Raw genomic sequence first — 21,627 nt, forward strand, 5'->3', positions numbered from 1 at the left:
TTTGAAAATAGGGTCAGTAATTTGCATTATTTTGTTTCAGCCACAGCACACCATTCCGGATGTGTTTATTTGGATGCTCAGCAATAACAAGAGAGTTGCATATGCACGGATTCTGGCTAAAGACATCTTCTTTTCCGAGAAAGAGAATGAAAAAGGAAAGGACTGCGGAAAGATTAAGACCTTATTTCTGAAAGTACATGATTTTTTTTTAATTGCAAAATCTCTTGAACATTGAATTGTAGTAGGTTTAGTTTATTCCTTTATAGTCTCTACTGCACAGGTTAAAAATATAAGCAGTTTCTAAATTTGGGCGTCACAGTTAGCATAGCACACCACGTTAGCGATTGGGGTTCGAATCTGGCGCTGTCTGAAGGAGTTTGGATATTCTTCCCACATCTGCGTGGGTTTCCTTCAAGCACTCTGGTTTCCACCCAAAAGGACCAGGTTGTAGATTAATTGGGTGTAATTAGGCAGCACTGGGCTCGTGGAGCAAAAGGACCTGTAACCATGCTGTATGTCTAAATTTTTTTAAATGTCCTCGGCGTTTCTCCTAAGGATGAATCAGTGTGGATAAGTGCATGAGAAATCCTGCTTAACAAATCTGATTGAATTTTTTGAGGAGTTTACAGAGATAATTGATGAAAGCAAGTGGTAGATGGAATTTTAGTGAGGTCCCACAGGTTAGGCTGGCCCAAAGAGTTAGGACAATTGGGATCCAAAATTGGCTTGGTGATAGAAGGTTGAGGATAATGGTGGAGGGATGCTTTTCAGTGACCAGTGGTATACTGCATGGGCTATTGTTTGTCATATGACTAGAATGAGAATGTTAGTGAATTGATTAGCATGTTTGCCGATGACTCCAAATTTGGTGTAATAGGTATTGAAGAAGGCTTGAAAAGGATACAGAGGGCCAAAGGTCAATTGGAGAGTTGGATGGAATGGTGACTAGGGGAGTTTAATTCAGACAAGTGTAAGGAAGTGTACTTTGGGATGTCAAATACAAACAGGGACATCAGGAATGTTGATGTACAGATGAGGAGTAAGTTTATAGTTTCCTGAAAATGTGACCCAGTTGGATAGGATAGTGAAGAGGGACTTTGGTATGCTTGCCTTCCTAGGCTGAGGCAATGAGTGGAAGAGTTGGGATGCCATGTGGCCATTGTACAGGCCAGGCTACACTTGGAGTACTATGTACAGTTCTCTTTGTCAACCATCCAGGACAAATTGGGGTGAAGGGTCTGTATAACTCAATGATTTCAAGTCAACAACAATCCATAGGTGCTATTTTGTGACTAGCCATTTCAGTTGGAAGTGTACAGGTGCTAGACAACAAATTTGCTTGCTCATAATTTGCCCCACCTTAACTGGAAGATGGTTGATGTCCACCTGGAAAATTCTGTGACAAGTCAAGCGAGACTTAGCCTCACAGGAACCTGAGAAGGTTTTCAGTCATGAAAGCTCATCCCACCAATCAATGGTCAATCTTCACTTTAAATCTATATCCCACAGTTCTCCTGAATACCAGTCCTTCTGTCTTGAGGATTTTCATTGACTCCATATCAAGATCCCTTTTGAGGAAGAGGGTTTGTAATTCGTACTATCTTTTATAGAGCACATTGTGGACACACAAGGGCATCTGATTGCAATTGGCATTCTGCATTATTTCCTCTGTATTTTAAGCCAAATAATGTTTAGAAACCTTATAGAATCTTTGAGTGGATTTACTTCTCTGCTTTATATCACTAATTGTATAGCACTGAAGGTTCACACGTCTTGGGGAAAAAAAAGGGAAAAATCATTTAATTTAAAATACAATAAAAGCCCTGGTATCTGACACCTATGGGGGTTGGTAGTGCCACGTGTGTATTGGTCAGTTGGTTGAGGCTGCCGATTGCTTGAATTCTGTAATTACCTGTGCTTTGCCACGTCTGATATATTTTAACTAAAAATAATAAAATTGGCTGTCTGAGTAATTTATTGATCTGAATATTCTCCAAGTTGCCAGGGAAACATGATGTGGGCTGGACCATACAAGCAAAAGTGGATTTTTACCTGTGGTTGGGTTTGATGAGAAATGCTGATGCGATTTTGGCAAACTTACCCAATGGGTTTGAACCAGAAACTCCAACACTGTGTACTGGCCACCAGACTTCCATACCCCTCAGTATCCTTTATAAAGGTGAGTGCAGTGCTGACCTCCTCCATGCTGGCCCTTCCATTTTCTTACCTGAATTATATTAAGCTAAAGTTGGAATAGAGACATGACTGTTTTTGAAGCATAGACTACAGCCAGTAGTCCCTTCATCCAGCCTGCAAATGTTTGATTATGCAGAACAGAGTATTTATCCCAAGGGTCCAGTTTCCCTGCAGACTTTACAGCTTCTCTCTGGGGGTAAGTCTCTGTCCAGACCAGGTACAGACATTAAAATAATGTGGAAGTTACGTGGGAAATATTTTATCATGCTTCCTGTCTCATTTCCCTATGGACAGATTGGCGAGGGTAAAGTTCAAACTGGCATGAGACCTTAAACTAGCCATCCTTATGTCTGTGGTTCTCACCAGGATCCTGGCTTCAGATTGTCATAAAGATGGATTAGTGCAGGCCTGGATCTCTGGGCATTGCTTTCTGGCAATAATGTAAAGTTCTCATGGCTGGAAGGTCCCTGTCAAACCTCCAGTCGCAACTGGTTTTCAGCACAAGGTTCAGGCTTGCGCCTTACAGGCATAGGCTGAACCAATTATTAAACAGGGTCAAGTGTGAAGGAACACGCTCAGTATGATTTGTGACATTCATGTCTCATCTGACGAGTGAGGAGGGAAAATCATCCTGAATTTCCCCTCCAAAACCAGGTCAGCACGGTTAGCGTAGCGGTTAGTGCAACACTTTTACAACACCAGCGACCCTGTAAGGAGTTTATATGTTATCCCCTTGACCTGCGCGGATTTCCTCTGGGTGCTCCGATTTCCTCCCACCTTTCAAAACATACGGGGGTTATAGATCAATTTGGATGGCACGGGCTGGAAGGGCCTGTCACCATGTTGTATGTCTAAAGCAGTGGTTCTCAATCTTTTTCTTTCCACTCACATACCACTTTAAGTGTCCGTATGCCATCGGTGCTCTGTGGTTAGTAAGGGATTGCTTCAGGTGGGATGTGAGTGGGAAGGGAAGGTTGAAAACCACTGGTTTAATCGTACCTCATTGATTCGTTATGTGCACAGTTTCATAACTCAAAAGGAAATGGGCCAATGACAATTTTTCTCAAGCAAAATATTTCAGTATCAATTGGGTCTAGAGCAGCGATTATCAACCTTCCCTTCACATCTTAAGCAATCCTTACTAATCACAGAGAAATGATGGCAAAGGGATTACTTAAAGTGGGATGTGAGTGGAAAGAAAAAGGATGAGAACCACTGGTCTAAAGAAAAATTGGGACGTGCTGTGGTGGAACCTGCTTAAGCTGTACTTAATCAACTTGTGACAATGGCTTCCTTTTTCACTGATTGAAATGTAAATTAGATAGCATTATCTCTGATACATGGGGGTCTTGTTTTTATTGTGGCCAGTGTGAAGTGAACAATGTCTATTAAAATAAAAATTTCTGCCAGAGAAAAAAAGATTAAGATGAGCTTTCCAAGATTAGTTTCCTTCAAAGGATTTGGGAATATTTATCACACAAGCTTTTTAATTTAACTACAAATGAGAGGGAATGATTTTGGAGATATGGGTAGTTATATAACTGGTAGTGATCAGTACTGCTAACAACTGATTATTAATTCTGTGATTTTATTAACTGTGTTGAAAGCTTTAACAGGTGTTCTCTGAAATTATTGTTTTGAATAGATCAGCATGTGTTTCAGTTACGGTGCCACATGTATCAGGCGAGAGGGCTTCTGCCTGCTGACAGCAGTGGGCTTTCAGATCCTTTTGCTAAAGTGACATTTGTTTCACAATGTCAGACGACCAAGGTAAATATGAGATGTTAACGACCCCACCGTTTTATCAGAGCACGCCATTTCCTGTCTGTGCTTTACATCGAACCTTTTATGTAATTTGAGTCAATTATTCATTGAAATAAATGGAGAATGAACATTGGCATGATATTAGGGTTGCACACTCCTGGTCTAGATCCTGCTGTAACCTAGTAAGAACTACTTTGCTTTCTGTGAGGCTTTGAATGAATTATTAGCAAGAAATCCTGCTTCTGGCCTTCTGATGACAGAAGGAAGAGTAATTGACATAGCAGCAGTGGTTGAGGCCATTTCATGTCAGGCCTCTGCCTTGAGGCCGGCTACACGAGTGTATGGAAAAATAGGAACTTACCTTTCAGACAGCAGCCCTAAAAGGCTGCTCCAGCATCCCATTTATATCCAGAGGTGCCTCGTTGTGCCCTCCGGATCTGACAGAAGGGGGACAATTGGTGCCATAGTGCCACCTGTCATTAAAAATGTGGCAGAGCAATGGCCATCTTCCCTACCTATAATTCCCTCGGCAGTTGGAACCACTCTGTGGTTTCGAGAACAGTTCCACCTGCCTGGGGGATTATGGCCATTGCTCTGCTGCATTTTGAGCTGCAGAGAATGGCCCCAAAGGCTGAAGCGGCCTGCACCAGCCGCGCCCCCCCCCGATGTCCCCCACTGCCCTGACTTGCCCCGCTGGCCCCCACTGCCCTGCCTGTCCTGCCAGCCCCAACTGACAGCTTCCGCTGCCCCGACATGGAGGGAGAGGGATAAGTGGGGAGATGGGTCGCAGGCTGACAGGATCATCGGCCCACCCCTAAATAAATTGTCCCTCTCCGAGAGGAGTTGGATTCTGTGGTTCGGAGATGGCCTCCACACATTCAGAGAGGTGCGTGGTTATGCACTTTGGAGATGGCTTCCACACATTCAGAGAGGTACGTGGTTATGCACTTTGGTGGAGATTCTCCGCCTTTACATTTGGACTTTTGCCCTATTTGAAAGGGCCTAGAAACATTGCCTGAAGGAACTCTTGCCCCAAGATGATTGGCCTTCAATCATCATAACCAACTCTGATTGTACGATCAGTGGCTCTGGCCATTGGAGTGTTTTCCTCTTGATGTGTGGTGACTTTGGTTTTACTAGGGCTCTAAGTCAAAAGTTACCCCAATATCTGGTGCATTCACTGCTCTGGATGTAATGAGGGCTGGAGCTGAATGTTCTCAGTAAAACAAAACTAAAATAACAGAGACTGCGAAAAGCAAACTGTAGATGAACTCAGCAGGACATGGAGCATTTGTGGGGCCAAAGCGATGGTCAGGCTTTCAGGACAAGACTCTGCTGAACTAATGTATTTTTTAGATTCCTTCCTTGTGCTCTTATTTTCTCTCTTACTCTCCTCACAATTAATCTTCTTCGTGTTCGAAGAGTTGGAAGTCTGAAGTTCCAGTCAGGCCCTGCTTCACATCCAAGATGGATGAGTGAGGATTTCAACATTCTTCACTATTCATCCCTGGTGAAATGAGCTTGTTTCCACTGGTTGCTGGGACCACACCGATCTGGCATAAAAGGCTTGAGGGGAAAGGGCATGGGAGGGGATTGTTGATGGAGAGGGTCAAGAACTTAAAATTCCTGAGTGTCAGTATCTCCGAGCCAGTCCTGGAGCCTTCACGTCGATGCAGTCACAAAGAAGGTTCGGCAGTGGCTGTACTTTGTGAGGTGTTTGAGGAGATTTGGAATGTTACCGAAGACTCTTGTAAACTTCTACAGGTATACGGTGGAGAGCATTCTGGCTGGTTTCATCATTGTCTGGTGCAGAGGTGCCAAAGCTCAGGGCAAGAATATAGACTCCAGAGGGTTGTTAACTCAGCCTTCGACAAGACTTCACTCCATTGAGGACATCTACAGGAGACATTATCTTAAGAAAGCAGCCTCTATCCTCAAGGACCCCCACCACCCAGGCCATGCCCTCTTCACTCTGCTACCATCAGGAAAAAGGTACAGGAGCCTAAAGATGAGCACTCAGTGGCACAAGGACAGCTTTTTCCCCACTGCCATCAGATTCCTGAATGACCAATGAACCAAAGACACTGCCTCACTTTGACTTTTCATGCACTATTTTTATTTATTGTTGCAAGGTGGTTTATATGAATGTTTGCCCTGTGAAGCTGCTGTGAAACAATGAATGTGTGACTTGTTCATGAGAATAAATTTTGATTCTGATGGTGGTGTGTATATAGGACATAATGCTGGTGATCAGCAAATACTTTACAGAATTACAGAATAGTTACAGAATGAGATGAGGCCATTCGGCCTTTCAAGTCTGTTTGGTACCATGTTGGAGCAGTCCATCTGTCCTCTCCCTATGCAGTTCCAAATACTGCTCATTAGACTATTGCATATCACAGCCGTACACTTATTCAAATAATTAGCTATATAATCTGATTCTCCTGCTTCAAACTCTTTCCAATCTGCCATTAATTTTACTTTATTGACCCTATGGCCCTGAAAATGGGCTCCTCTTCGAGCTTACTCTGCCAAAACTCTTCACGGAATTGAACATTTACAGTATCTTAGTTCTGTACTTCCGAAGGATTGGCTCAGATTCCTTGCTTTTCTGCTTTGTGCCTGTTTTTATAGCCACCAATCTGCCTTTCAATGCCTTTCAACTGCTGTGACTTGGTATCAGAAAGTTTTCACTGTAATAAGTGGGCTGAGCCAAGGAAGAAATTTGGTCAATATCCGTTTCTATGTTTCAAAGGTTACTTAATTTTGTTAGCTGATGATTTAACAGTGAACACAAAACTAGCAAATCATGACAAAAATCCATGTACAGCAATACCTCGAGCATCCAGCACCTATGGAAATTGGTAGATGCTGGATAAGTATATTTTCCGGTTGCTTGAGACTTACTCTTACAATGCCTAACGAATACACCTACATTAAGAATACACCGTTTAAAAGACAAAAGACAAAAATACTTGACTGAACAAACTTCACTTGCATGAATTTATAAACCTTAAAGCATTTTACTTTATTTCAGTCGCATTCTTTGAAAAGTCACTGCTTCTGCAGGTTCCTCCCTCTCCCCAGAGCAGTATGAAAGATGAACAATAATATTATGAATAATTTCCCCCCACCAAGATTACAGATAAAGCCTCTGACTGGGGCGACTCTTAATAAGCGGGGATAAGGAGACATTTTAAGAGAGTCACCCTAACGGCGAGCGGCATCAACCAGCTCTTCATCCTGCGCGACGGCTTTTTATTCAAACACAACTTTATTCAAACAGCTGCTGTGAGCAAAGCACAACCAAGGCACTCTGCTGGCTGAATATTTGCTCCCCTCTTCACCAAGTGCTTGTGTTACTTCAGAGAACATTTCCTTTTACAATTTTAAACACATATTTGACCATAGAACCATAGAACGTTACAGCACAGAAAAACTACATCAGATGGCAGCTCATTCCACACTCTTACCCTCTCTGAGTGAAGAACTTTCCTCTAATGTTCCCCTTATACCTCTCCCCTTTCAGCTTAAAGCTATGACCTCTTGTATTTATCTCCCTCAATCTAAGTGGAACCATTCTACTCACATCTACCTTGTCTATATCCCTCATAATCTTATAAACCTCTATCAAGTCTCCCCTCATTCTTCTTTGTTTCAAGGAATAAAGTCTTAACCTGTTTAATCTTTCCTAGTAACTTGACTCCTGAAGACACAGCAACATCCTAATAAATCTTCTCTGCACTCTAATTTTATTGACATCCTTACTGTTGCTGGGTGACTAGAACTGCACATAATATTCTAATTGTGGTCTCACCAATGACTTGAAAAACTTCAACTTAACACCCCAATTCCTATACTCAATACTTTGATTTATATAGGCTAAGATGCCAAAGGCTCTTTACAACCCTTTCCACCTGTGACACCACCTTCAGGAAACAATGTATCTGTATTCCCAGATTGTTTTGCTCCTCTGCACTCCTCAGTGGCCTACCATTTACTGTGTACGTCCTATCCTGATACGCTCTTTAAATTATTTTATTCTTATTGTTTTAATTTTTTAAATTTATTTTTCTTAATTCTTTTTTGCCGGTTGCTGGGGTTTTCAAATCAAGTCAAATTTATTATTATCTGATTGCACAAGTACAATCCGATAAAACTGCGTTCTCCGGTCCTTTGTGTAAAACTTGCAGACACACAACCAGACATAACACACATACAGATACACAATACATATGCAGTATTATATCTATAAAAGTAAATAAATAAATATTGTTTTGTACAAATGAGAGTTTCGGAGGGTTAGTGTGAGCAGTTCCTTTGGCCGTTCACCATTCTCACTGCTCGTGGGAAGAAGCTGTTCCTCAGCCTGATGGTGCTGGCTCTGATACTCCTGTATCTCTTCCTTTTTTTTTAAAATTTTTTATTTTTCACACCATAAATCACAATAGCCATGATATACACTTTTTCTTTTCCACACATTTACAGTGACTTTTTCTCCCTCCCCCCTCCCTCCTCCCAAGCCACCCCCCCCACCCCCCCCCCCCTCTCATCCATTTTAGGTATACAATCTAGGTTGCATTAATTCAGTTAGACAATGTTGTCATTCAACAAAAATACACCAGAAATTCTACTGAGTCCATTCTTTTCTTTTCTTCTCCTTCCATCAACTTAGGTAATGTTTGTTCCCGGTAGGTTTTCGCTATTGTATTTAATGTAAGGCTCCCATACTTGTTCGAATATTTCAATATTATTTCTTAAACTATATGTTATTTTTTCTAATGGAATACATTTATTCATTTCTATATACCATTGTTGTATTTTCAAATTATCTTCCAATTTCCAGGTTGACATAATACATTTTTTTGCTACGGCTAGGGCTATCTTGACTGTGTAACCAATTATATTGTATCATACGCAGCCTCGTATTTATTGTATTTCTCATCGTTCCAGAGCATAACTTCTCCCATGTTTCCTTTTTTATCTTTATATTTAAATCTTGTTCCCATTTTTGTTTAGTTTTACCATTTGTTTCCTCATTCTCCTTTTCTTGCAGTTTAATATACATATTTTTTATAAATCTTTTGATTAACATTGTATCTGTTATCACATATTCAAGGTTACTTCCCTCTGGTAAACTCAAGTTGCTTCCTAATTTATCTTTCAAGTAGGATCTCAGTTGGTAATCTCTTCCTTGATGGGAGCAGCTGAAAAATGTTGTGTGCATGGTGCAAGAGGTCCTCAATGATTTTGCATGCCCTCTTCAGACAACGATCCCAGTAGATCACATCAATGGTGGGGGTGGGGGGGGGGGGGGAGAGGGAGACACCAGTGTTCCTCTCTGTCACTCTTATGGTCCTGTGGATTGACCTCTGATCCAGTTTTACTGTACTTCTAAGAGGAAATCTGGCATTCTTAACTGGCCTGACCTGTATGTGACTCCAAATGTATTATTATGGTTGACTCTTAACTGTTGATGTTGCCAGTAAGGTCCAGATCTCATAAATAAATAAATTGAAAAAAATCTTGAATGAATTGTGGAAATGTTTATTTTAAGAAACTTAAATCAAAAATCTCCCATTATGTCTTTGTTGATCCCTGATAGGTTATCAGTCAGACTTTATCCCCGACATGGAACCAAATGCTCCTGTTCAATAACATCCATCTTTATGGTGAAGTGATGGAAATAAAAGAAGATCCTCCGCTTGTGGTTATTGAGGTTTACGATGAAGATGCTGTTGTGAGTATAGATGTACCTAACAGCTATCGGTGTTTGCGTTTTCTTCATTTTCAGTTCACTTAATTCGGTCTCAGTCCCAAGCCATTCATTAACTTGCAGCCAACCTATGCTACTCAGCTAATTACTCATTCATTCAGGTTCCTTTCTCACTTCCAAGAGGAGGTGTTTACAGCCAACGGAGATATTATTGGGAGCCTGCGATCCACAAATTGGCCACCTACATTCTACAAGAGTTGCAACACTGCAAAGTATTTATAATTCTCCGTGAATATCCTGAGGTTATGAACACAATAACATAAATTTAGGACTTCTTTCCTTGCACTTAAAAATAATTAGGCATACGACCCAGTAACAGGCCCTTCCAACCCACGAGCCCGGTACATTTTGAAGGGTGGGAGGAAACTGAAGCACCCATGGAAATCCCTTGCAGACACGGGGATAACGTTCAAACTCCTTATTGATGGCTCCAGATTTGAATCCGGGTCTCTGGCACACTACAGTAGCATTGTGCTAACCGCTATGCTAACCATGGATGATTTATGCATGGGATCTCATGTCAACTCCTCTCATCATGACCAAAAATCCAAAGGTCAATTTGCAAGTATTATTCATTTTAGATGCCTAGTTGTGAAATACAATAACCATTGATTAGGGATTTAACCACTAATGTGCCAGCATGATACATTCGCAAATACACACATAAATATTCTAACTTCCTCCGAAAATGAAACTGAGAAAAACCCTTAAATGATATATTTCCAGTAATAATTTAGAACTATTATTTCATTGTTGTTTTTAGATACCAGGTAAACTGCCTCTCAAGTCATTTTCAACTTGTTGGATTAGAAAGTGGTTTGCAAACTGCCCCACAAACTCACATTCCACTTTAATTAATCCCTATGCCATCAGTGCTCTGTGATTTGTTAAGGGATTGCTTAAGGTGGTGTGTGAGTGGGAAGGGAAGGTTGAGAATCACTGCTCTGGATCCAATTGTTCCTGAAATATTTTGCTCGAGAAATTTTGGCCCATTTCCTTTGGAGTTCTGAAACCATGCACATAATGAGGGACATTTAAAACAGTGGTTTTCAAACTTTGTCTTTCCACCCACATCCTACCTTAAACCATCCCTTACTAATGACAGAGCACCAATGGCATAGGGATAGCTTACGCTGGAGTGTGAGTTTAGTGGAGCAGTTTGAAACCTACTGGGTTTGATCAATTGAAACTCATGTTACAAATGGTGGATTTTCTTGAATGTTTCCTTTCACGCAGGGTAAAGCAGAGTACCTTGGCAGCACAGTGGCTCTTCCAGTGGTGCAACTGGTTGGGCAAGCTTATGCACCACCAATGCTTCAATATTATCCAATATACTGTGGCAGTACACCTGGGGGTGAGCTTCTTGTGGCTTTTGAGCTCCTGCAGGTATGGAAGTATTGGTGTTCGTCTAATTCCATCTCATTCAATGTCTTAAATTTGAACACAATGCTTGTAGTAGCCATCAAAAACAGCAGAAACACACTATTGTATCATGTTTAATAATTATACACTAAAGCTTGAGAAACTGGAAAACTATACAATCACTTTTTATAACTACATCTGAACAATTGCTAATTCTTTGCACATGACTTATTTAAATCAAACCGGTGATGGTGTGGGAACTTTTAGAGAACATTAATCATTCGCGTTGGAAGACAACGGGCTCGGATCTTAGTAAATTGCAGGTTATTCTTGTGAGGTAAATCTCAGGCAGCATCGAGGTGAGGTGTAGTCTTCTGATCTTCTGACAGGCATCTCCATGAGGCATTTTAAATTAATAAACAGGATAAGTGGCAGTTTAAAGGATCTTTCTGTGATGTCAGACGCCTATTCTGCAATGTTTTAAGTATATATATTTATACAAATGTGTCAACAAAATGAACCAATCACAGACCTCGAATATTGTTGCACAGACTTTATTTCACATGATATATCATTGGTGTGGGCAGCAGTCTCCACTGCTACCGACTCTGAGATCGACTTATGCAAGTACACATATTTATTCAGAGAGACAAATGAGCTGTTACAGAAAATAGGATTCCATCATGGTATAAACCCGTGAGAACTACATTAAGACCTTGATTATATTTTTATATTAAAATGTTAGTTTTGTCTAATATGAAGAAGAATGTGTCAATAATCACTGTTAATGTTCTTGACTGTGGTTAAGGCTACCACTTGGCTTCTAAATAATATGTCTGAAACATGAGAGGCTGCAGATGTTGTGATTGTAGTAAACACACCAAGATGCTGGAGGAACTCAGCCGGTCTTTTCAGCATCTATAGGAGACAACGATATGTTGCCAACACTTCAGGCCTGAGCCCTTTTTTTGGGAATATTTTATTTTTGATTTTAGACTTATGCAGTTCAAACCACAGGAGAACGTTCGTCCCCTTTTACAGAGCATATTATACTGAGTCTTTTTTTCCCCTCCCCTCCCCCCCTCACCCCAAAATGATAAAGCAACAAACACATACTAGTTACAAAAGAAAATAAAACACAACAGAATAACAATGGTTACAAATGGGTTACAGAAATAATCCAAAGATAACACAAGCCAAAGAGAAGCTCAGCAGGTCAAACAGTGTCCTTTATGGCAAAGATACATCAGTGACGTTTCGGGCTTGAGCCCTTCATCAAAATGTCAGTTCTGTATCTTTTCCTCTGCTACAGAAAGGATCCTGTTTGACCAGCTGACCTTCTCCAGCATTTTGTGCTTTTACTTCAACCACAGTGTCTACAGAATTTTGTGATTTACTACATAAGCCAAGAAGATACCCGAGCAACATAAAGTACACAGAAAAAAACAAAACAAAAAGAGACAATACAAAAAACAAAACTTGGGGGAATGTCAACCAGGACTCAGAGCCATTTTTTCAATCCTGGCATTCCGGGACTGGCGTGGACTTACCATCCTTTTAAAGAAAGGAAGTGGGGGGGGTGGGGGTAGCGTGATTAGAAACTCTCACAGCTGGAGGGAGAATAAACATTTTTATTTGCTTATGACTATGGGTAGGGTTTCACAGAAGGGTTCTGGGTTTAAGCAGGAAACCAGTGTTATATGTGAGCAGACGAGGATAGAGCCGTGAGGCGGGGCCAGCCATCAGCACAACACACTACCAGTGAATCCCAGTTTACTGCGGGGGGGGGGGGGGTAGGGTGTAATCATTCCTGCATTCCAATGTATCACAGGTATGATTGCCACACTTCAACTTACCTCCATACCTCCTCCTTAGATTGCACATGATTTTCTCCAGGGGAACACAGCTCTGCATCTCCATGTTCCAATGTGTGTGGTGCTCAGCTGGAAGCCAGACTTCCAGGTAACCACTATATTTTTTCTGGCCACAGACACGGTGACCTTGACAAACTGCATTTGATATCTGGACAATCTCAAACTCATGTCCATGATATTCCCTAGCAGGAACAGCTCTGGACCCTGCAGAAATCCACCCCTGTGATTTTTCCCAAAATATCCCTTAGATCTACCCAAAAGGGTCTCACCTTGGGGCATAGGCAGGTTGAATATACAAAGGTTCCCATCTCTTCTTCTTTGACTTGGCTTCACGGACGAAGATTTATGGAGGGGTAAATGTCCACGTCAGCTGCAGGCTCGTTTGTGGCTGACAAGTCCAATGCGGGACAGGCAGACACGGTTGCAGCGGTTGCAGGGGAAAATTGGTTGGTTGGGGTTGGGTGTTGGGTTTTTCCTCCTTTGTCTTTTGTCAGTGAGGTGGGCTCTGCGGTCTTCTTCAAAGGAGGTTGCTGCCTGCCGAACTGTGAGGCGCCAAGATGCACGGTTTGAGGCGATATCAGGCCACTGGCAGTGGTCAATGTGGCAGGCACCAAGAGATTTCTTGAGGCAGTCCTTGTACCTCTTCTTTGGTGCACCTCTGTCACGGTGGCCAGTGGAGAGCTCGCCAGCATCTAAAACACATTTCTGAAATTTCCAATTTTACCTTGCTTAAGATACAGTTGGTGAAGGAAATTATACTGCATCAGCCTATATCTGCCGTTAGTAACTACTGACATGCTGTCACGACATAGGTTGGACCAGCACCGCTCATGAATTGTTGTTCCTAAGACTGACTCCCATCTTTGCCTCAATTTATGGGGACCAGGTTTCAGGCTCTGATTTTGGAATAGTAGATACATAGCAGAGATTAATTAAATGTGATCCCCTTTTGAAATAGACCCTCCATGTCAGTTCACACTGGTAGGACCATAGACGTGCCTAAATTATCCCTCAAAAAAACATCTTAATTGAAGGTCTTATTTGATAAATCAAGTTTATTTTTTAATTGCTCAAACAACACGAGCTGCCCCTTCTCTTAACAGACCTCAATCCCTTTCTGGCACCAGGTGATCAGAATCATAGGAGTGAATTTTCTCTGGGTTAGGAGTGTTCTAGGAGACAACCCCATTTTTAGCCCAATGATCTGGTTTATCTTTTGCTATATTTGAATCATGTTTTTATATGGGGCTGTACATTTTCCCTGTTACTAATTTAGTGCCCCATTTATATACAAGGCCTCCTGCCATCTTATCTCCTACTGTGCGTAGACCAATTTGTGCCCAGGAGGGTATACCATCTCTTTCAAAGAGTGAGGTGATAAACCTTGACTGGGCTGCCTCATTTTCCCCCCCAGACTGTGGTCCCAAATTAATTTTCCATGGAGACTCTAGCCATTTTGTCCCTCCAAAGAAATTGCCTAACATGCCCATTGAGCGTTTTAAAGAAACTCTGGGGCAATGGCATGGGCAAAGATTCAAAGAGGTATTGCAGCCTTGGCATCACATTCATTTTAATACAGTTAACCCTGCCCATCAGTGTTATGGGCAGGTTCATCCACCTGCGAAGGTCCTCCTAGATCCTTCCAAGCAGAGGGAGATAATTCAGTTTATATAAATTCTGTAAGTTATTGTTATCCCTTATCCCCTTTTGTGGCCACTGAGCTTACTTTCCAGCTGATATTCTTTTTAGTCCCCTTCTGTTAGTGGCATTATTTCGCTCTTATCACAATTGATTTTGTATCCTGAGATCTTACCATAATTTTCCAGTTGGTTTGCAACTTAACCAATGACCCTGCCAGTTCCATCAAATTTATCAACACATCATCAGCAAATAAATTAATTTTGTGTTCTTCCTGTCTCACTCTAAGTCCCCTAATACCTGGGTCCCAGCAGATGGCTTCTGCAGCAGTTCAGTAGTCAATATGAATAGAGCTGGGGACAGTGAACAACCTTGTCTACTAGACCTGGTTAGTGGGAAGGCTGGAGATGTTTGCTCGTTGGTAACAATTTTAGCCCTGGGTTTATGATACAGCAACTTGACCCAATTTATGAATGACTGCCCTAACTCAAACTTTTCCAGCACTTTAATCAAGAAATCCTACTCCAGCCTGTCAAAGATCTTGTCTACATCCAGAGCCATGACTTTGCTTGAGTCCAGCCTTGACTGTGTCAGATATATTACATTAAGTAATCTACTTATATTGTCTGCTGATTGCCTTTTCTGTACAAACCCTGTCTGATCTGGCCTTGTCAACTTTGGAAAATATTGAGCCAATCTATTTGCCAAAGCTTTGGCTATTATCTTATAGTCCACATTCAGGAGTGAGATAGGCCTATAGGGGACGGCTTCAATGGATTCCTGTCCTTTTTTGGGAATCACTGTTGCTGTTGAGAAAGGCGCTGAGAGAGTATGGGTCTCAGCCACCCAGTCCACCACCTCCATGAGTAGGGGTATCAAAAGATCATTAAACTTTGTAAAATTCAGGAGGGAACCCATCCTCCCCCGGAGATTTATTAGCTTGTAGCGAGCTCAGTACTTTGCCTATTTCTTCCTCAGAAATGGGAGTATCTAATCCTTCCTGTTCCCCTGGGTCCAATTTAGACAAGAATTCATCCATTTTTTTTAAAGCCTGAGCTCTTCTTCAAGGAAAAATCAGAAAAGGCAGAAGCAGAATGTATCAGAAAGTTTCAGAATTCAAACAATGGGAGAGAAATCTAGGTTAACAAAAGGTGTTAATTGGATGTGATAAGAGACTAAGTAGAATTTATCATGACTATGTGAAAGCATCCCCACCACCCCACATGCAACAAGGACAAGATTCCTCTCTACCACCCCACCAGCCTTCACATCCAACACATTCTCCTCTTCCATTTCCACCAGCTACTACATGAACCCACCACTAGACACACATTCCCCACTCTACCTGCCACAGGGACCACTCCCTCTGTGACTCCCTTGTCCACTCTTCCCTCCCCACCAATTGTCTCCTTGGGACCTACCCCTGTGACTTCAGGAGATGCTTCACTTGCAGCCACACCTCCTCCCTCAGCACCATTCAGGGCCCCAAACAGTCCTTCCAAATGAAGCAATGTTTCACTTGTGAATTTGCAAGGGTCATCTACTGCTTTCGGTGTTCCCGCTGTCATCTCCTCTACATCGGAGAGACCAGACAAAGACTGGGGGATTGCTTTGTTGAGCACCTTTGCTCAGTCCACCACAATTGCATGGATCTCCCAGTGGCCACCCATTTCAATTCTCATTCCCATACCCTTGTTGACATGTCTCTCCATGGTCTTATGTACTCCCAAACTGAGTCCATCCGTAAATTGGAGGAACAACACCTCATCTTCCAACTGGGCACCCTCCACCCAGATGGCATTAATATCCACTTCTCTGGCTTTCGTTAAAACCCCCCATCCCCTTCTTCCCTGGTCGTCTGTCCATTCCCTGTCTCCTTTCGCACAGGCATGATACATTCTACCCAGTCCCTTTTCATATCACTGTACACTCTATCACAGGCTGTAGCTCCAGGTACTTCTGGTAGAAGGAGTGAGGGGATGAGCTGTTGATCCTGAACACCTGGCATTAGGAGTCTGATCCCTGCAAGGAGACCAATTTCAAAGCAGGGATGTGGTGTGATGGATAGGAGACTGGACATAGCAGTTACCTTCTCCTCGATTTTGCTGTTGTATTTCTACAGATGCTAGATCTCCCTGTGGCCTTTCATGCAGGTCAGCATTAAACCCACAGCTTAAAGGTGAAGCTCCCTATCACATAAGCATAATTTACAAATATATTACCCTATCACTGATGTAATATTACATTCAAGACTGTTTCATGTCAGGTTTTAAAATTCCCAACCTGCCCATCTTTGAGAGTTGAGATTCAATCTGTGGTTTCAAAGGTTGTGTTGAATGTAGAGTTTTAACTTGGGTTATGTTCACAAGAGCAGCAGTGCAAAAGGTAAATGTGATGAAAATGGGGCAGGTTAGGGTATTCATTTCAGAAGGTGTGAGCTGGGGAAGGAAGAGAACCGAGGAAAGGGGAGTGGATGTCATTGATTGCTGTAAGGGGTGAAATGATCATCCCATTTCTTGATCTCTTCTCAGCTCCTTGATCCAGAAGGTGGAGACCTTCCTCCTGTTGATGAACCAGACACAAATCAGGTTTTGCCAGTACCAATCGACATCCGTCCTCTCTTGAGGAAGTATAAGGTGGAGGTAGGTTTGTACAATCTAGCAGCCGCTGCAGCAGTCCCCAGCCCTGTTCTTATTGTGTTTATCGTCTTGAATTTTCAAGTGGTCCTATCCTCTCCTGAGTTGCTTTCTTGTTTTTAATATCTCCAAAAAATACCTTAAGATTCTCTTTAATCCTACTTGCCAAAGATGATTTCATGGCCCCCTTTTAGCCCTCCTGATTCCCTGTTTGTTTTTTCCTACTTCCTTCTCATTCCTCAAAAGCCTAGTCTGATATCCACTTCCTAAACCTTATATAAACCGCCTTTTCCTGTCTTCGAATCAGGTGGTGTGTGATCTTACATTTGTGAGTCTTCTTCCTGATGTGGGAAGAGGGTGGTGAAGAGAGTGTGGCCAGGGTGGGGAAAATTTTTTTAATATATTGACAGTTTTTCCAAGACCATGGGGGTTATAGTTGGAGCTGATGGCGGGGAGGGGAGGTGATGCGATGGCCTGAGCTATGTTCACAACCTTTTACAATTTTTGGTGATCTTGGGTGGAGCAGTTCCTGTGATGCTCCCTGATAGGATGCTTTCAGTGGTGCACCTGAAGACATTGTTGAGGGATATATGTGACATGCCAAATTTCTTCTGGCTTCTGAGGCCATGGAAGCATTGGCCTGCTTTATTGTCTATTGCATTGACATGGGTGGATCAGGACAGGTCAATGGAGATACTTACCCCTAGGAACTTAAAGCTGAGTACTGCCTCCACTTCATACAGACAGGGGAGTGAGCTCTGCTCCTCTTCCAGAAGTCCATAACCAGCTCCACGAATCTGGTGACTGAGGAGGAAGTTGCTGTGCAGGCACCAAGCCATCCAGGCTGTGATGGTGGTGTCATCCTCCAATTTGTAGACAGTATTTGGTCACACAGTCATGGGTGTACAGGAAGAGGGGGCTGAGTCAGCACCTTTGTAGGGGCTCCGGTGTTGAGGACAATCATGGCAGAGATATGGGAGAGAAAGTCATGGATCTCACTGTAGAGGGGCGTGCTGAGGCCAAAGTCACAGAATTTGAGAATGACTTTGTTTGCTACTATTCTACTAAAGGTGGAGCTAGAGTAAATGAATAGTAATGAGACAGGTATTATTCTTGCCCAGGTGTTCGAAGGGTGAGTGTTTGAGTGTAGGGCCAAGGAGATGGAATCTGCCACAGAATTTTTTTGGCAGTATGCAAATTGGAGTGGGTCCAGGGTGGCTGGGATGCTGGAGTTAACGTGAACCTTGACCAACCTCTCGAAGTACTTCACAATGATGGGCATCAGAGTCAACAGTCGGTAGTCATCTAAGGTCGTCATTTCTTCCTTCTTCAGCACTGGGTTGATTGTGGCCTTTTTGAAGCACGTGGGTACTTCAGCCTGTAGGAGAGAGATGTTGAAGATGTCTGTGAATACTTCCACCAGCTCACTTGCATAGACATAGAGGACATTTCTGGGGACAGTCTGGGCTGGTCACTTTCTGCTATTCAACTCTCCGATGATGAAAACACAATAAACCCTTCCAAAAATATTTTTGATATTTTTTTATAGGGAGGGCAGGTCCTCTTATACATCAGAAATCTATCCTCAGGTTCTTCAGATTAGCAGCTCAAATGTGGCTTGAATTTGATGCTTTTGCCTTTTAAATGTCAAAGTCATTTTTCCTGGAGTACAATTTTCTGCAGGTGTTTTTCTGGGGTCTTCGTGAGCTCAAAAGAGTGCAGCTCCTCGATGTGGATCGACCTCAGGTTTTCATTGAATGTGCTGGGATAAACATCAAATCCTCTATCATTCAGAATTACAAGAAAAATCCCAATTTTACAGTGCAAACAGAGAGTTTTGTTGTGGTAAGTGGACAATAGCTGCATCCGCTAATTTAAATTAAAAAAATATCATATTTAGGCATACAATATGGTAACACGCCCTTTCAGCCCATGAGCCTGTGCCGCCCAATCACACCCAACAGATCTACAACCCCTGGCAAATTTTGGAGGGTGGGGGAAAACACACAAAAATGTGGAGAGAACATGCAAACTTCTTACAGACAGTGTGGGATTCGTACCCCGGTTCTGATCACTGGCACTGTAACAGCGCCACAATGGCAACAGTGTTGCGCTGTCTCAGTCCTTTTAATTGAGTCAGCTGAAATTCTGGATGTGAGAGTCATTATATCAAACAGTTATGGAATATGTCTCAAGTATTCACAATGTTCAGATCATCAGGAAAGAGGTTCAGAAGCACCAGCCTAAGGAACATCTTCTTCCCATGGGTAATGAGAATACTGAATGGCCAAAGGAACTGCTAACATTAACCATCTGAGACTCTCCTATTCACAAAACAATATTTACTTATTGAAAATATGAATATTTGTTCTGCATATGTATTATTTCTCTGTATGCGTGTTATATCTGGTTGTGTGTCTGCACCGAAGACCAGAGAATGCTGTTTAGTCAGGTTGTTCTTGTGCAATCAGATGATAATAAACTTGAATTGACTTGACTATAGAGCAAGAAGTTTAATTTGGAATCATTTAGTTCAATTTGGCATTGAGTATGATGCAGATATTGGGAGCCAAGGGGCCTGTTTCTATGTACTGTTCTATGTTCTAAGTAACAGTAATTCATCCCTAAGAAATTGGTCCAACATATATATCAGCAGTTCAATCCTTTAAAGATTGTGACTTCCTCAATAGACTGGCAAGATATCCCATAGCATGAGCATCAATATGACCTCTGCAGCAGAGTTCTGAGAAGCACCAGGCACTGCCCTTGGCCATCAGATGTCTCAATTTCCACTCAGCACCTTCCTAACCTGATTGGGAATAGAGCAGTGGTTCTCAACCTTTTTCTTTCCAGTCACCTACCACTTTAAGTAATCCCTATGCCATCGGTGCTCTGTGATTAGTAAGGAATTGCTTAAGGTGGGATGTGAGTGGGAAGGGAGGGTTGAGAATCACTGCTCTAGACCCAATTGTTACTGAAATATTTTGCTTGAGAAAAATTGTCATTGGCCCATTTCCTTTGGAGTGATGAAACAGTGCACATAACGAGACAATGAGGTACGATTAAAACAGTGGTTTTCAAAGGTTTTCTTTCCACCTACATACCATCTTAAGAAATCTCTTACTAATCATAGAGCACCTATGGCATAGGGAATACTTAAAGTGGTATGTGAGTGGAAAGAAAGGTTGAGAACCACTGGAGTAGAATAACACAGTTTAAATGTTTACTATTGAAGTGCCAGTTGATGAAGTAGACAAAGACGATGTGGTCAAACAATAATTATGGCTTTTATTAGCAGAAACTCATGGTACAATAATGAAAGACAATAGATGCATATACAGTTATACGCAAGGGGAGTGTCCTTAACAGTAGATGTAATGCACAGCCAATGTTAGTACAGCATGGCTTGCCAGAGGGGAGACAGGCAGCTTGGCCGACATTCACTAAAGTCTCCCCCTGGCAAAAGAAGGGTTAAAATCAAAAGGACAGCTGCTAGGAAAGACTGACATAAGCGATACATGGATACCATGTTTGGCATTGAGAATACTCTAACAGCCAAAATACGCCAGTATCTAGCAAGCAATCGAAATATATGAGATGTTTTATGAATATGTCAGCCTATCAGGTTGTTTATGAATTCTGGTACTTCTTCTCAAAACAGGAGGCTCCTTTGCAATCTTGGGAACTGGTACAGTTCCTGGGTCTGTAGTGTGGGAAGGACTGACTACTGGACCTGCTCCAGAATCCCCAGCGAGAGGCAGTGGAGACTCAGCATGGCCATCTGAAAGCTTACTAGGGGTCACAGGTTGGGGGTGAGCCCAATTTCTTAGGCTCACTCTGAGTAGGGGTGTGAGGAAGGGGCGAACCAGGCGAGGCTAGATCTCTTAGGGGTACAGTGTCAGTACTCCCGTCTTTATTTAACATGAGCATAGGTGGGGTTGGTATGCAGTAGCTGAACTGGTTGAACTCGGGGGTCTGTTTTACGCACCCGAGCGTGGCTCTTCAGCAGCACGGTTCCAGGCTCAGATAAACAGGCTGGCCAGTCCATCACAGTTCCTGATTTCCTTGGAAAGGTAAACATACGTTCGTGAGGTGTTTGCTTTGTTGCAGTACACAATAATGATCGAATAGAATGTAGCATCTCAAGCAGCACCTCCTGCCACCGGGTAACAGGGTAACTATGTGTTTTTAAAGCAAGATTAACAGTCTTCCAGACTCTACCATTAGTCCTTTTGACCTGCCCATTGCCCTGAGGTTTGTAGCTCGTGGTACGGCTGGTGGCAATCCCCTTCTGTTGCAGGGCTCGCCGCAGTTCAGTGCTCATGAATACTGAGTCTCTATCAGTATGAATGTAATTGGGAAAACAAAAAAATGCTGAAAA

General features: G+C 42.4%; 1 protein-coding gene across 4 annotated transcripts in view; it reads left to right on the plus strand.

Moving 5' to 3' along the window:
* The window catches only part of LOC138755131 (fer-1-like protein 6), a 291,982-nt gene that overhangs the window by 207,307 nt on the left and 63,048 nt on the right, over positions 1-21,627 (plus strand). For all 4 annotated transcript variants that reach the window (XM_069920494.1, XM_069920493.1, XM_069920492.1 and 1 more), the window contains 7 exons: positions 41-193; positions 1,999-2,179; positions 3,842-3,966; positions 9,566-9,700; positions 10,973-11,122; positions 17,142-17,252; positions 18,930-19,091. In XM_069920494.1, coding sequence (XP_069776595.1) covers positions 41-193; positions 1,999-2,179; positions 3,842-3,966; positions 9,566-9,700; positions 10,973-11,122; positions 17,142-17,252; positions 18,930-19,091 — 1,017 coding nt within the window. The remainder of the gene's footprint in view (positions 1-40; positions 194-1,998; positions 2,180-3,841; positions 3,967-9,565; positions 9,701-10,972; positions 11,123-17,141; positions 17,253-18,929; positions 19,092-21,627) is intronic.

The sequence above is a fragment of the Narcine bancroftii genome, chromosome 2 (genome assembly GCF_036971445.1).
Source record: "Narcine bancroftii isolate sNarBan1 chromosome 2, sNarBan1.hap1, whole genome shotgun sequence".
NCBI classification, from domain to species: domain Eukaryota; kingdom Metazoa; phylum Chordata; class Chondrichthyes; order Torpediniformes; family Narcinidae; genus Narcine; species Narcine bancroftii.